General features: G+C 36.1%; 2 protein-coding genes across 6 annotated transcripts; one reads left to right on the forward strand and one right to left on the reverse strand.

Annotated features, from left to right (window-relative positions):
- The first annotated feature begins 502 nt into the window (after positions 1–502).
- Positions 503–5,429, forward strand: LOC7458185 (uncharacterized). Of its 4 annotated transcripts, none has more exons than XM_024596751.2 (3): positions 503–855; positions 1,185–1,350; positions 2,227–5,429. In XM_024596751.2, exon 3 carries the CDS (start codon positions 2,228–2,230, stop codon positions 5,216–5,218), a length of 2,991 nt encoding a protein of 996 aa, XP_024452519.1. In that variant the 5' UTR covers positions 503–855; positions 1,185–1,350; position 2,227; the 3' UTR covers positions 5,219–5,429. The 4 variants fall into 4 exon arrangements, with proteins under 4 accessions (XP_024452519.1, XP_024452517.1, XP_024452516.1 ...); XM_024596749.2 differs by having other exon boundaries at positions 504–855; positions 1,149–1,350; positions 2,179–5,429; XM_024596748.2 differs by having other exon boundaries at positions 504–855; positions 2,179–5,429.
- Positions 5,430–8,860: 3,431 nt separating this feature from the next.
- LOC7465874 (ubiquitin-conjugating enzyme E2 4) lies at positions 8,861–12,247 on the reverse strand. 2 transcript variants are annotated; one of them, XM_024596866.2, is made up of 6 exons: positions 12,019–12,247; positions 11,847–11,926; positions 11,211–11,325; positions 11,043–11,095; positions 10,767–10,895; positions 8,861–9,206 (listed from the first exon to the last, which is right to left on the reverse strand). In XM_024596866.2, the coding sequence occupies exons 1-6, from the start codon at positions 12,060–12,062 to the stop codon at positions 9,154–9,156; spliced, it is 474 nt and encodes a 157-aa protein (XP_024452634.1). In that variant the 5' UTR covers positions 12,063–12,247; the 3' UTR covers positions 8,861–9,153. The 2 variants fall into 2 exon arrangements, with proteins under 2 accessions (XP_024452634.1, XP_002304506.1); XM_002304470.4 differs by having other exon boundaries at positions 8,861–9,189; positions 12,019–12,240.
- Between the last annotated feature and the right edge of the window lie 3,468 nt (positions 12,248–15,715).

Raw genomic sequence — 15,715 nt, forward strand, 5'->3', positions numbered from 1 at the left:
GGTCCATTTCACAGATGAGATTCCGATAACCTGTTTTTTTTACGGTAGAATTTGCATTTTGATTTTTTTAGCTTGCTTGAAAAATCTCAATTTGCCTTTGGCACACTGTAAAGATAATTTGTGGAATAGCAAACCATGTGACATGACAATTACTAGATTTAGATTTGGAACAATTTGGTAACTTTGGTTAGGAAAATAACTTTTTGTATCTAATTGTAGAAGTTAAAATAATCTCTTTTCTATTTATAAAGATATATTTTTTATTTATTTATATGAAAAAATATATCTTATGGGAATTTTAATCAAACATATAATTTTTAAAATTTTAACTAAAAATATATATTTTCTTAAAACCTTAATCACAATGCCCTAAGTCATAAGTTGGTAACAATTTGCTACCAAATCATTGGCGAAACTCCATCTCTATCATCATAGGCAATGCTGTAACAAGTTAAGAGAGACCATCAGTTTAAGGTTTAACACCTTAAAACAACAACCCACAAAAAAACACTGAAAAAACCAATGTGAAAGCACAGTGGATAATCTGAAATTTCACTGCTATAAAAAAGAGAGAGGGTCTCTCTGTCTCTATCGGTGTCTAATGTGGAGCCTACACAACGGTGACCTCTTCAGATCTCTTTACTTGGGACCCATCTTCCTTCTTCACCAGTGATTCTGTTCATTGCACCCCATTTCCCCTCACTCACACATATCAAGGCCCTTTTTAGAGAAGAAATCTTTGAGAGGGAAAAACTAAAAAGAGAGTCTTTTGAGTTATGCAAATGCAAAAGAAAGAGTGTGGCTTTTGTTGTTCTTGAAGGTGTTGTTGTTAGTTGTTATATTTTCATTGAAAAGGTAACTGAATTTTGATTTTGGTTTTTAACTAGGAATCTTTTTTTAACTTTGTCTAGTCCAGCCTTATTGTTTTCCAAAATGAAAGTCTCTATCAGCATGAAATCTATCTCCTGAATGGTTATAAAACAAAACAAGTCCCTCACTTTCGAGTCTACTTTGAGATACGGAGAAAGAGACCGGCACCATCATAAGCTGTCTGGTTTCTCTTTGTTCCTCCATCTTTCATTGTCAAAGCTTGATCTATCTTTGTGATTGAATAACCATCAGTTTTTTTTTTTTTTTTTCACATGTAGTGATCGAAGTATGCTAAGTCACTATCTCTTATGCAGGTTGGTGGTTAAGTTCATTGTACTGATTATAACTCAACGAGACCTTCTGTCTGGGTTCCTCGAATTTTGAATTCTTTTGAGCTTGGCATTGGATTTGGTAAACTGGGTCCGATTGGTTTTGAAAAAAGATTGAATCTTTGAGACGAAGTTGTAGATTTGAAGCCAAGTAAGTTCTTGGATCTCAATTATCTTAAAATGTTATCTTATTTTAGTCAAATCATAAAACGGGTGTTTTCTTTGAATGATGGAGTCCCTTTTAAATCTCTGAATGGCTAATGAGATCTAGAATGCCCTGAAGTTGAAGCTGTACATATGACTTCTATGGATTTTTTTAAGGTTCCATTTAAGGAACCGGGTTTGTTTGGTTTAGGTGTATGGTATGGTTGGATTGCTACAGAAAGATCTTTAGAGTCCTAAATTTTCGAAATTTTCTTTGGCATTACTAGTTTTGCGTTTTTAGCTGTTGAAAATTCCAGTTCTGATACTATGTTTTTACCTCTGTTTCTATTTTCTAAACTACCTTTTAGCTGCTGAATTTCCAAATTTGTCATTCTTTACTGGTATTTCTGAGTTTTTTCTTTTTAAGTCACTGGATTTTCTGTTTATGACTATTTCCTGTTACAGTTGACATGCTGCATTTATATTTCCCCATCAGAAAGATTATTCTGTTTTCCCTTGTCCTCTTAGTTATTTAATTTTAGGGTTCGGATGTTCCCAAAGAAAGAAAATTTTGGGTTCTGTCATGTAGTTTGTTGTCTTTGAGAAGCTACCTGATTTCGCACTATGAGTTGTAGCATGTTAATGTATTAAATTGTCTTTTATTGTCTGCTACTAATGTATGCTCAGGTGTAATCTTGCATTTTTATTAGCTTTTAAAACTGATACTGGTAATAGAGCATTCACTTTCGTACTATTATTCAGATGCCTTTATTCCATTTCTTGGGAGTTTTTACTTATTAAAGCTATCCTATCCATTTCATGATGGCATATTTAGAGAGCATGCATGGGAATTAATGCCCTTGGAGTCGGGAGATTTTGTCAGGATGGATCTCCGTGAGGATAGCTCTAGATTCGGGTTGTTACCAGTGACTACTTCAAGGATTTCATCCTCGTCGTCAGCATTCTTTTCAGCGAATCAGTCACCCTTCTTCTCTCCAAGATCACCAACATGTCAAGTATCGGAATCAACACGTTCGGATGCTCAATATGACAGCACTCATCTTAGCGGCGATCCCCTTAGCTCTAGTTCAGGAATTCCAGATCCTCAATCTCTAGCAAATACCAGAGATGCCTTGGCAGATATGACAAGAGATCCAGTTTCTGGCATTGCAAATGATTTTCAGAAGTTCAATCGTATATCATCTTCAACTGGCATCTCTAGTAGCACTCTATGTATTTACAATTATGCCCGTGATAGAGGTTATTCAGGGTTTAGAGAAAAGCCAAGAAAGCATGGGAGAAGCCATGGGATGTCATATACTCCAGTTTCAGTTTCCTCTTGTAAACTCAGGAGTTGTGATGTTTTCATAGGTTTGCATGGTCGTAAACCTTCTTTGATGAGGTTTGCTAATTGGCTCCGTGCTGAGTTGGAGGTTCAAGGGATGAGTTGTTTTGTATCTGATAGAGCTCGATGTAGAAACTCTCGCAAAAATGGAATTGTTGACAGGGCGATGGATGTTTCTTCTTTTGGCATTGTAATATTAACAAAGAAGTCCTTCAGAAACCCATATGCTATTGAGGAGTTGCAATATTTTGAAAGCAAAAAGAATTTGGTCCCGGTATTCTTTGATCTGAGTCCAGATGATTGCCTTGTCAGGGATATCATTGAGAAGAGGGGGGAGTTGTGGGAAAAACATGGGGGCGAGCTATGGCATTTGTATGGTGGTTTGGAGAATGAGTGGAAGGAAGCTGTTAATGGCATCTCTCGGGTTGATGAGTGGAAACTGGAAGCCCAGGAGGGTAACTGGAGAGATTGCATATTGAGAGCTGTCACGCTCCTGGCTTTGAGATTAGGAAGGAGAAGTGTTGTGGAAAGGTTGACAAAGTGGAGAGAGGTGGTGGAAAAGGAAGAGTTCCCTTTCCCTCGAAATGAGAACTTTGTTGGCAGGAAGAAAGAATTGTCTGAGCTAGAATTTATACTTTTTGGCGATGTTAGTGGCAATTCTGAAAGAGATTACTTTGAACTGAAGGCTAGACCCAGGAGAAAGAATTTGACAGTCGGATGGAATAAGAACAGTTCAGTGGAGGAAAAACGACGAGAGCAGCAAGGGGACAATAGCAGCGAGAAGGGTAAAGAACCAGTTGTATGGAAGGAGTCAGAAAGGGAGATAGAGATGCAAAGTGGTGATTTCTCTCAAAGGCAGCACCTAGTAAAACCCAAAAGCAGTGGGCGATATGGAAAGAGAAAAAGATCAACAAAGATTTTATATGGAAAAGGAATTGCTTGTGTCTCGGGGGAATCGGGAATCGGCAAGACAGAACTTCTTCTGGAGTTCGCATACAGATATCACCAGAGGTACAAGATGGTTCTGTGGATTGGAGGAGAAAGCAGGTATATCAGGCAAAATTATCTGAACCTCAGGTCATTTTTAGATGTTGATATTGGGGTTGAGAATTACTCAGGGAAAAGCAGGATTAGAAGTTTTGAAGAGCAAGAAGAGGAAGCTATTTCTAAAGTTCGCAAGGAGCTTCTGAGAAACATACCATTTTTGGTTGTGATTGATAACTTGGAAAGCGAGAAGGATTGGTGGGATCACAAAATTGTGATGGATCTTCTTCCCCGTTTTGGTGGAGAGACCCACATCATAATATCCACAAGGCTACCACGTGTGATGAATTTGGAACCTTTGAAACTCTCTTATTTGTCTGCAGTTGAGGCAATGTGTTTAATGCAGGGAAGTGATAAGGATTATTCTATTGCAGAAATTGATGCTCTCAGGGTTATTGAGGAGAAAGTAGGTAGGTTAACTTTGGGCCTTGCAATCGTTGGAGCCATTTTATCTGAGCTTCCAATTAATCCAAGTAGGCTGTTGGACACCATAAATAGAATGCCCTTGAGAGAGATGTCATGGAGTGGTAGAGAAGCTCATTCAATGAGGAAAAACACTTTCCTTCTGCAACTCTTCGAGGTATGTTTTTCTATATTTGATCATGCGGATGGGCCTAGGAGCTTGGCGACAAGGATGGTTCAGGCCAGTGCTTGGTTTGCACCAGCTGCAATTCCAGTTTCCCTATTAGCCCTAGCTGCAAAAAAGATTCCCGAGAAGCACAAGGGAACACACTTATGGAGAAAATTGTTGTCTTCTTTGAGTTGCGGCCTCTCTTCATCATACACCAAAAGATCAGAAGCAGAAGCATCTTCCATGCTGTTGAGATTTAATATTGCACGAAGTAGTACCAAGCAAGGCTATGTCCATGTCAATGAGCTCATCAAGCTTTATGCTCGCAAGAGAGGAGTCACTGGGGTTGCACAAGCCATGGTGCATGCTGTCATTAGTCGTGGGTCCGTATCCCATCATTCAGAACACATATGGGCAGCATGCTTCTTGCTATTTGCATTTGGTACTGACCCTAAAGCTGTTGAGCTTAAGGTGTCAGAGTTGCTGTACTTAGTCAAACAAGTGGTTTTGCCTCTTGCCATTCGGACATTCATTACATTCTCTAGATGCAGTGCTGCTCTGGAACTCCTGCGCCTATGTACTAATGCTTTAGAAGCAGCAGATCAAGCTTTTGTTACTCCAGTTGAGAAATGGTTGGACAAATCACTATGCTGGAGACCCATCCAGACTAATGCTCAGTTGAATCCATACCTTTGGCAGGAGCTGGCTCTATCAAGAGCCACTGTGCTGGAAACTAGAGCCAAGTTAATGCTGAGAGGTGGACAATTTGATATCGGAGATGATCTAATAAGAAAGGCTATTTTTATTCGAACTTCAATTTGTGGAGATGACCATCCAGACACTGTATCTGCTCGTGAAACTCTAAGCAAACTCACCAGGCTTCATGCCAATGTTCAAATTCAGAATTCATCATAGAGCATATTCCTTGTAAGCAAAACTTACATTAGACTTATACAAAATTCTCAAATAAAACTGTTATAAACATTTTAGAGGAACTCTTTATGCCATTTTTTTAACTCTGATAAAGATGCCCTTCATTTTCTCAATTTTTTGTCTTAATTTCTTGTATATATAAACAAATATGCGGGCTTTCTTTTCGTTGTGCATTTTTTGACCTTGTGTTGGCTTGGCTTGTAGCTTCCCATCCTCTCCTAATTTCTTTCATACATGAACTTTACGGTTACTTCGTGGTTGTATCACTCCATTACATTCAGAGCTTAAGGACAAAGAGATTTAATTAATACTTAATAAGATATGAACAACCTGTTGGTTCACAATGTTATAGATCAGCTGAACAAACAGGACATTGCTGGATTAGAAGTATTCTATTTTCAGTGTTGAAATATTTGGAAACTGTCTAACTAGTGATCCACCCAAGTTTGTCAACTGGGACGTGGCTAATATTAGCTGCAATTGTGACTGAAGTTCGACCATCCTTTGCCATGGAAGCATGCTGGTGCAAAGCTGGAAACTTGTGACAAGATTTCTTGCCAGGTTAAATTATATCTCTTTCTGATCTTTCGTTGTTTCACTTTATAACCTGGCAAGATTTCTTGCCAGGTTAAACTTTTGTCTCGATGAAGATACATAGTACACATTCAAATCACACGTAAGCTTGAACAAGCGATAGATGCTTCTCCGCCCATGCTTGCTAAACCTTCTTCATGTGTTTGCATATTGGTGAAGGTATAAAGTAAAAGGACAGTGAAGGAGCACAGGGTTGTCGCTTCTCAATTTTCCCTTCTTTTCTATGCAACCCCTTTCCCCTTTCACACTTCCCAAGTGAATAATTCTCCATTTCCCTGAAGTTCTTTAGCTGTGTAACCCATCACTCTCTAAATCATTTCATGTGACCAATCATTACTGTATGCCACGTGTAAATTACACAGAACAAAGTTTGCCATCTGTTTAGTGAAATTTCAATCATTTGATGTGCATGGAAACACTTTTTTTCTGCCTTGCACGACAGCATATGATTTAATAATAAAAAAAAGAACTGCCCACCTTACCTTTTGGCTATTACCCAAACATCATAAAACATCTAGGTGGGAAAATCACCGTACTGTAATTGCTAATCACCGCTGATTATAATAGTAGATTTATGCGTTTGTTCTTAAAAAAACATGTTGAACTTTTTATAAGGATTGATTTTATTTTTTTTCTCTTAATTTTGTAATTAAATTTTTTTTAGTGATCGACGGATTGTTTTTAGACTAATCAAAGTAAATCAGATTTTGAAATAATTTAATTTTAAACTCAAGTTAAACAAAGAATTAGATTTCAAGATTTCAAGATTGACTCATTAGACCGATTTTAATAATAATATCAAACCATCCAACACAAACGCGCACACGACTTAAAAAAGATACCATATATACACATACATACATACATATATATTTTACTCGTTAGGTTGGACGAGTTAGCAAGTTTATGTTGAATGACATTTAGGGATTGCATCAGTATTCACAACGCCCATAATTTTTTTTCCTTCAAAATAATCACCAAAAAAAGTGGAAGATAACATTTTAGCAGTCAATCAAGCCATTGCATGCAGATACATAAATTCTTGGATATTCTAGGCTGATGTTACCACTGCGCGTACAAATCTTTTTACGGGTTTTTTCCTTCTCCAATCGGAGCCTGAAAAAGGACGACAAAAGAGCATCTAATATAAAATACAATATTGGAAATGTAAAAGGTTAAGTGCAAGAGCAGGGAGGGGCTGTCCAATTTTTTTCAGTTGGAGAACTAAAAGAGTAAATCTTTTCTCCTGCACCAGTAGTACAACCTGGGAGTTTGTGAGCTGACAGAACTCATGGAATGAACTGAACTGAACTGGACTGCAAGCTTTAATGAATCAATCAGAAAAGGACACCACCGTTTGTTTGATCCATTGGATAAATATAATGATGAGTATTTGGTACTTCTTTTCTACCACAAGGAAAAAAGAGCTCTGAATCTGGTTACTGTGTCAGTTCTTGACAGTGGTGTGTCGCTGAAGTTGTTTACAGATTGTAGCATCTGCTCTTTTTTTTTTTTTTAATTAGAACAGTAATTAAAAAATTTAGCAGAATAATATATATTTTTTTTGATAAAATAACATATTTTTAATTTGTTACATTTTTAAAAAATAATATTTATTAAATATCATGATTAAAAAACACGAAAACTTAACATTCGTTTTTTTTAGCCAAAGAACACAACTCTATTCTTGTCCGTTTTCCATGGCATAGACATTTACTCTATATCTGGCTTTTCTAAAGGAGTCACTTGTTTTAGTTTTTTTTTTTTTTTTTTTAAATTTTCTTGGGTAATAAAATAGAGAGAAAAATTTAGTCACAGTCACACTGTCACTTCAGCAGTAGCTCAAGTCCCCACCAATAGGCATTCCCCTTCAAGCCAGCAGGAGGACCAAAAGGCCCTACAAGAAAGTGGTGAGGTAGAAGGGATGTCTCAAAAACCATGCATCAGCTATTGGTGGAAATGCAATAGATGGGTGTGGTGAGTTCATATAGGAGGAGAAGAAGAAGCCTCGAGGCCTTCAAGTGCTCAGCCTATAATTAATGTCGCAATTATAAATTACAATATTAAAAAATTATTGTAATTTAAAAATACAATATTTAATATATATCACGATTCTGAATTATGACAAATAAAAATATATTATTTCATCAAAATCTTTTTGTTTTGATGTTAATTTATCTATTTTTTAATTTATATGCTAGTTGCCCCATTTGTCCAATAAAGAGAGAGAGAGAGAGAGATGTTGGGAAGAGTATCAAATCAAAGTTTTGGTTTTAGGCCCAAAAGCAAACAAATAAAGAAGATCAAGTTTCAAATCAAAATTATAAATTGGTTAGGCCCAAACACAATGGATAATAAACAAACACTGAAAGGAAATAAATGGAAAAAAGCAATAGCAAATATTTTCTTCAATATTCTCCCTTCTTCTTCTTCTTCTTCTTCAATTTTCTTGTATTTCCTTGTGAAATAGCATTTCTCAAATCTTTCTATAGAACGCTGATTAAGAGCTTGTCATGAATTTGATATTACTTTATCATTGGCCATCCAAGTTAAAAATGGTACAATGGTAGAATAATGTATGAACAATGGAGTTTAATAACTGGTCAACTCTTCCCCATTGAGAAAGAGAAAGGCACCTGTGCCTTCTTTGCATGATCACCGTCATATTAAGATTGAAATTTCCAGTCATGCACTTCTAAGGGCATTGAGCCATTCAACTTGATTGTTTTAGATGTTGAAATATCATTCCATTCATAACTTGATCCAACCAAGTTAATCAATACCAACTGAAACCTAAAGTATGGTTCTCCTACAATCTGATATCATTATGGTTTCAAGCTTCTAAGTGCTCCGAGCTTATCAGAAGCAGATAGAGAGTTACCCTCCATTCACCAGTAGCTAAGCTCTCTCCTAAATTGGTGTGAACTGAAGATTAAAAGTTGTCTACCACAAGGCATCCATGAGTGGAGACCAGACAAGTCCCACGAAAAAACGATAGGTGCATGCACATGCGAAGGATAAGCAACATGATTTAGTCCCAATAGTAACGAAGATCTGAAACATTGATCCGCAGTAAAATAATTTACAAACATTCATGGCAAATAAAGTGGGAAGGGCAGGAGTTTTCCCCGTAAGCCATCGGTTTTGATGAGGGTTTCAATGTTCCATTTTAAAAGAGTTGAATTTCATGTACAAGAACAGACAATTACAATACATGAATAAATGTAATCAAGGATCAGCTTTTCCAGCGACTTGGTCATCATCAGAGTTGTAATCATCTTCACTCAGCTCTTCATCACTGGATTTTTCTTCTGGTCTCGCCCCTATATCCTCTGGCTTCGCATATTTTTCACAGTATTCTGGAAATAAAAAACATCTGCATAACTTCAAGAAATAATATAGAAACAAGACGAATAGATGAAGAATGAGAGAAGAGTCAAGGATGTAATGATGTCAGCTTAGGTGTTAAATGCAAAGTAGAGTTCAAGACTATAAGGGCTGATAAAATGCTGGATTTGACAATCTTTAGCATTATACATATCATAGAAAAACTTAGGTTGATGTCCGTATGCACAACAGGTACACTCTATGACTATTGCCAGCTTAGGTTTGTTTAACTTTTGACAATCCATCATCAAACAAGACACAGACCTATTCCAGATTTTTATATTTCACATAACATAAAGTCTATTTTAAGTGAACCCAATTCAGTAACAACTCTTCATTTCTTATTCCAGTCACACAAACTTATAATTTCTTATATAATCTCCAAGTTCCAAAACCAAATTAGTAGCCGTTGTGAAACCAAAGGACTGATCAAACCAGCAATTAACTATCCTTACTCTTTGGGCAGCCATGTATTCTTGATGGGGCTCCAATTGTTTAAATTTGAAATTCGTGTAGGAAACTGAGACCATCCTCACATAATTGCTATCATTTCATAGTTACTGAATCATTCAACAAATGACAAAATTGTTTTTTGGGTTTTTGGATCTAGTTAAGAGATGATAAATGATTGACTGACACCAGCTCTCCCACAGTCATGTTCATAAAGGAAAATCTTACTATACTGTAGTCTTCCCAGACAACAATACACAAATTTCCAAAAAAACAATTATAGGGCAAGAGAATAAGTATTTGCAGCAGAAATTGCCCGACATCCAACAACCCCTTCGGTGTCCAACAGTGTCACAAATGGTTCACTGTTCCCTTGCCTTCATGCACTCGTGCATCAAAATGGAGGCAATTACATGCCATCTCAAAGGAAATGTTTCCATTCAATGTAGTAATTTCTGAATTAGCAATTCAAAATCAATAGCAGACCCATTTTACTTGATTGATTATAGGTCTTATTCCATTTCAAGGTTCTTGGAAGTCACCATCTGTAGATACATATCCTTTCAATGCATCAAACCATCTGATCCAAAAGACAAACAGAGGGCCGTAAACGTACATCTTAATGTGTCAGATGTTGCTGATCAGACATTATAGATAAAAAATGGAAACAAACAAGTGACAAGTGTGCAACTTCAAAGATGTACATCCAAAATAAAAAACCGATGATTATTTAATTAAACTGGAATTAGATAAAAGCAGCTAAAACTATCAACTTAACACACTAAGTGCTAATATACTGGAACTGAAATTGATTATCAAGTTTAAGATTAAAACTATGAAGCCTTTTTCCAGAATAAGCACTGAAACCTCCCAAAAGTGGCCAATTAGACATAAATGAGCACGGTTAATGTTGTCCTCAACATGCAACATAACCCCAAAGCCTTACATTCATGAATTTCTAAATGCATTTTAGAGTGGAAAAATCTACAGATTTGAGGATAAAAATAAGAGAACTGGAAAATAAAGTATCTTAAACTCTGTTTTGACTAGCTAAGCAGAAGTAAAACTTAAGTTCACAAACTATGTTTAGACTTCCTACCTTTCACTCTTTGATCATAAGCAGTGCCATCACGCATCATTAAAGCAGCAGCTTCTCCATTCAATGGATCTAATGCGTTGGGATACAAAAGAAGCTGAGGAAGAAACACTTCAAATACATTTACCAGATCTGTAATTTTCATTAAAATGGAAATTGTCAATGTCTAACATGACAAGAAATGAAGGAAGAATCTAGGATGGATGAAACAAATTTACAAGATCAGCACATAGCATATAAATTGTCCATATATAAATAATAACAATGGAGCAGGTTTACCAAACATGGGGCTCCAATTTTGATTGATAACATCCAAACACACTGAACCAGACCTGAAACTCAAAAAGAACCCACATTTCCATTAAAATACGTGATTTGGCAACCCATATAAGCTAACACAAACTTCAAACAAGCTAAGTAGTCAAATTTTAGCATCCACTAACTCACATTTCATCGACATTTGGGTGATAGATCTTGTTGATAAAGCCAATTGATGGAGGTTTGTAAGGATAAGCATCTGGTAATTCAACTCTTATCTTCCACACACCTCCTTGATAAAGACCTACCATGTTCCCACAAAGAAAAAAGAAAAGAAGAGATAATAATCTGACTGTATCCATAATTAAAAAAACCCCAAAGAAACTTAAGCTTTATCTTCACTGAGGAAAATCAACAAACAACAAACCTGCAACTAATATAAGAACTAAAAACAGCAATGCAATTCATTAAATTTTCATTCTACTTCACAGTAAAAGCAAAACAACAAGTTTCTTCGCATGCATCAGTAGTAAAAAAAATCTGCTTAAAATTCAACTTCAAAGAAAAATAGCTCCGGCAAAAGAAAAATAAAAGGTTCAATTCATAAAAAAGAAAATATAACTTCTTATTGACAGCAATCTTGAAGATCAATTCCATGACCCAAAGTATCTAAATGGGCCAACAAGAATAAATAAAAAATCATCTGAAAAACAGAAAAGAACCCGCTAAGAAAAACATTAAAGAAAGAAGAAGAGCAGAATCAAAGAAAGAAAACAGTAAAAAGGAAAAAAAAAGGGGGGGTACTGAAGATTTTTGATTACTTACTTTCTTTAGGTCCATTGAATTCCACATAAAACTCTTGCATGCCATCATTGATCATTTCCACTTTGTAATCACTCATCATCCTAGTCAATCAAAACCCATAAAAAATCAAGAAAAAACCAAAAAAACCCAATCAAATAAAGAACGAAACTCTGTCAAAAAAAGAGATTTTTACAGTTTCATCAAATCCATCTCCCTGCGTTTGCTTGGTGAAGACATATTTGCTTTCTTTTTCTATTCTTCTTCTTCTTCTTCCTCCTCCTCTTGTTTTGTTGAGAGAGAGGAAAGGAGGTCTTTTTAGCTAAAATGGTTTCAGACATGAATGACAGAAGGGAGGAATTGTATTTATAAAATTATTTTGCACACACTCTCATGGCCATGTGGAGTCGGCTTCACTATTTCACTGTAATTTCCCTCTCCATGTACTGTATAAATATCAAAGTTCTTTTCTTTTCTGTTTTTTCTTTTTTAAATAATATGCTTTCCTTTTCTTTCCTTTTTTGTATTTTCCCCTTTTCATCACAAATCTTAGTCAGTTATTTTTTTAATTAAATAATTAAAGATATTCGGGGCTAATTATCATATATTAGAGAGGAACTATCTTAAGTAAGCGATATTAACTTAAATATTCAGGAAAAGGTATTTCTATGCATTCAATTCTAAGATAATAATGGTTTTCACTAATATATATTTTTTTTTCGTTTAACGTGGATGTCCAGGTCAGCTTCTGTGCACCTCGACTAATCCCACAAGCTCTGAAGTTAACGACCATGTAAGCCTCCAGTTGCCATCATATGAGCAACCACAAGGCTCGAACCTGAAACCACAAAGAAAGCAAACCTCTTGATCCCAAGCTTTTACCACTAGGCTACCACCTAGATGGTTTGTTTTCACTAATATTTAATCATACTGGTAATGCTACTTTAATGACGTGTCATCATATAATGATCCAAGTCATCACTAGCACCAACATGGCATATTTTAATTGGTATGTCATCGATCTTATGTTGAATTATACACAACATATCGACACAGAATACATGTATGTATGTATGTATGTATGTATGTATCCACTTTAGAAGATACAAAGACATATGGTTATTGATTATAGGAACCGATCATGATTTTTATGCGAGAGACACGATTGAACGGTTTTCCTTGTAATTATTCCTTTAAAAACATGGGAAAAAACGTGTTTGTATTTGTTGCTCGTCAATAAGAATTTACCCAATTTTTTTAGATGAATTAAAAAAAAACCTCTAAATTAAAAATAAGCTAAAATCATTTTGAAAAATTCGGTAACTCCACACTAAAAAATATTCTTTAATGGGATGTAATAACCTAAAAAACTTAAACACTAGTTATGAATCATTTTTATATTTGCATAATAATTTTTTATCATTATAATGTCAGTTAAGAGATAATTTGGTATTTGTATAAATATAAAAAATAATAAAAAATTAAAACTCACAGTGAAATGACTAAAATTCTCTTAAAAGAAAAAAAAATTAAAATTAGAGTTAAGAGGATTTTTGTTATTAAGTCAGTTTAAGAGCAATTTGATATTTGATAAAATAAAAAATTATAAAAATTAGACGTGTGTACGACATTGGGAGGCGACAATGTGCTTCCTAGAGTATAAAAATACCCTTCCATGTAATCAACATATGACTAGTTTCTCAATAAAACTACAATATAATTCTACCAAAAGATTCAATTTATCTTATTCTTATGATGTTTTTGTACATTACAAGGCAAGGAAATAGAAGAAAATTTGAATTTTAGTCATGTCCTTATTTATTGCCATAATTCATTAGCCTCCTAATTAATAATCTTAATTTATAATTTCGGTTAACTCACTAGATATTGATAAAAGTTTTAATGTCCCAATATAATTGCTTCGGACTAATCGTATACAAATGGAAGCCTATCAACCTCTTGCAATCTAGAAGGATTTTCTTTCTTCTCTCTCTTTATATATATATATAAAGAGAGAGAAGAAAGAAAATCCTTCTAGATTATAAGTGGGTCAGTGGATTTATTTCATATGTTTATTTTATGCAAAGTTATTAAACCCGGCCCGGAAATTAACCCGGCTGAGAGGCCGGGTCTCGGGTTTTATAGGTTGACCCGGATTAACTCGAGTCAACCAGATCAACCCGAAAATTCACTCATTTTTCTTTCTTTTTGAAAGCTGTTGACAACAGCTTCAACACAACACAAAAGTAATATTCCCACAGCTTTATAATTAACCTTTCCCAGCCAAATGGCTTCAAAAGGCAAAAGCTACGGGGAATGCCCCACATTACAATTTAATATATTTCCTGTCAACTAAAAATTTTGAAGGAAAGACACATGTAACCTAATCTTTTCCCTGTCTCTACCAAATAAAACAAGTCGCCGCCGCCCCCCTGCTTTTAGATTTTCTCTCCCAAAACCAGCCTCTCCCAAAACCAGTCAAAGCTTCCCTTTTTGCTTGGCCAAAACAACCGCCATGCCCGACTGACTATCAAAAATTGGAAGATAAAAGACATTCTCTTCCTTCTTTCTTCACTCTCGTTCTAGAAGGTATTCTATCAAGCAGCAGGAGACTAGAGAGCCACGACTTCCTTCATCCCTCTCTCAGTCACCCCCCTGGTTTTTTGGCCAAAACTAGAGAGCCCCTCCTTCTTCTTCCCCAGCCGCCTCCGTCTCTTGGCCAAACCAGAACCACCGCCCACCGACACAGGAGACCAGCTCGACCAGCCTCCAACGACAGCGTCCCTCACTCTCCTTTCCTCTCTGTTGGTGCTAACAACAACTCATTGTACTACAATGATTGTAGAGAAGATGATGAAATAAGAAGGGAGGTCGAAGGACAGAAACCACATTTGAAAAGGGGAAAAAACTGGGTCTCGTCCGGGTCGTCCGGGTCATGGGTTGACCCGCCGGGTCGACCGGGTTTTGCCGGGTTGTTGCACCAGCTGGTCTTTTAACAAACCCGAACCGGTCCAGGTCCCGGGTCGGCCCACCGGGTCGGTCCGGGTTTAATAACTGTGATTTTATGTACTCTATCACGATCATATTAGTTAATTACACCATGTTAGTTATGGCATAAATGTTGTATTTACGCTCAATTATATTAGAAGTAGCAGGCTATGAATGTATCGGTGATGGTATGGATACAAAGCTTAATTAAGATCCAATTTGAAATATGGAAACACTTTTGATGCACGAAAACTACCATAAAATATATTTGAACGTTGGAGAAAAGAAAGATAACCAAACAAGAAAAGCAACTAATGGTAAGAAATAATATTGCGTGCAGCATCGAAGTTTCCATATAGTTTGGACATATATATGCTCGTCTGACATTTTGTTTTTTAGGAGAGCAAAGCTCCAAGAGTGTTAAACCCTACACAACCTAGGCGCCATGACATCATAATCTTCCTCATGAATGATCCTTAGACATCCCATTGGCAGATGATTCCAGCTTCAAAAGAATTGGCAAAAGCACCTAACCAATCCGCTACACGATTATTGGCTTGATCATGGAATACATGATGATTCTGAACTAGGACAATAAAGCTAATCTCTGATAGCCAAAACCAGTTGTGTATACGTTCCCTGCCTCTGGTTTTATTGCAAAATACTCTCAGCAGCCATTCTTGAATTCCTCTAGCAAATTGGAAGAGAAAAAATTGTCGTTTCCGCCTTGGTAGTAAGACTCGACTGCCACAGCATAGACAATCTCTTAAAACATGTAAAACAGACTCCAGACTGCCACAGCATAGATCGACAATCTCTTAAAACATGCAAAACAGACTCCAGACTGCCACAGCATAGACAATCTCTTAAAACATGCAAAACAGACTCCAGACTAGCAGCAGCAT

Source organism: Populus trichocarpa, chromosome 3, assembly GCF_000002775.5.
Source record: "Populus trichocarpa isolate Nisqually-1 chromosome 3, P.trichocarpa_v4.1, whole genome shotgun sequence".
Lineage (NCBI taxonomy): Eukaryota > Viridiplantae > Streptophyta > Magnoliopsida > Malpighiales > Salicaceae > Populus > Populus trichocarpa.

Excerpts from the sequence above, each read along its gene's own strand:
- LOC7465874 (XM_002304470.4), bottom strand. The coding sequence starts at position 12,062 with ATGTCTTCACCAAGCAAACGCAGGGAGATGGATTTGATGAAACT. Across the intron at positions 11,927-12,018 it reads GAGATGGATTTGATGAAACT|GATGATGAGTGATTACAAAG; the intron begins GTAAAAATCTCT and ends TTGATTGACTAG. Across the intron at positions 11,096-11,210 it reads CACCCAAATGTCGATGAAAT|GTCTGGTTCAGTGTGTTTGG; the intron begins GTGAGTTAGTGG and ends TTTGAGTTTCAG.
- LOC7458185 (XM_024596749.2), top strand. The coding sequence starts at position 2,198 with ATGCCCTTGGAGTCGGGAGATTTTGTCAGGATGGATCTCCGTGAGGAT.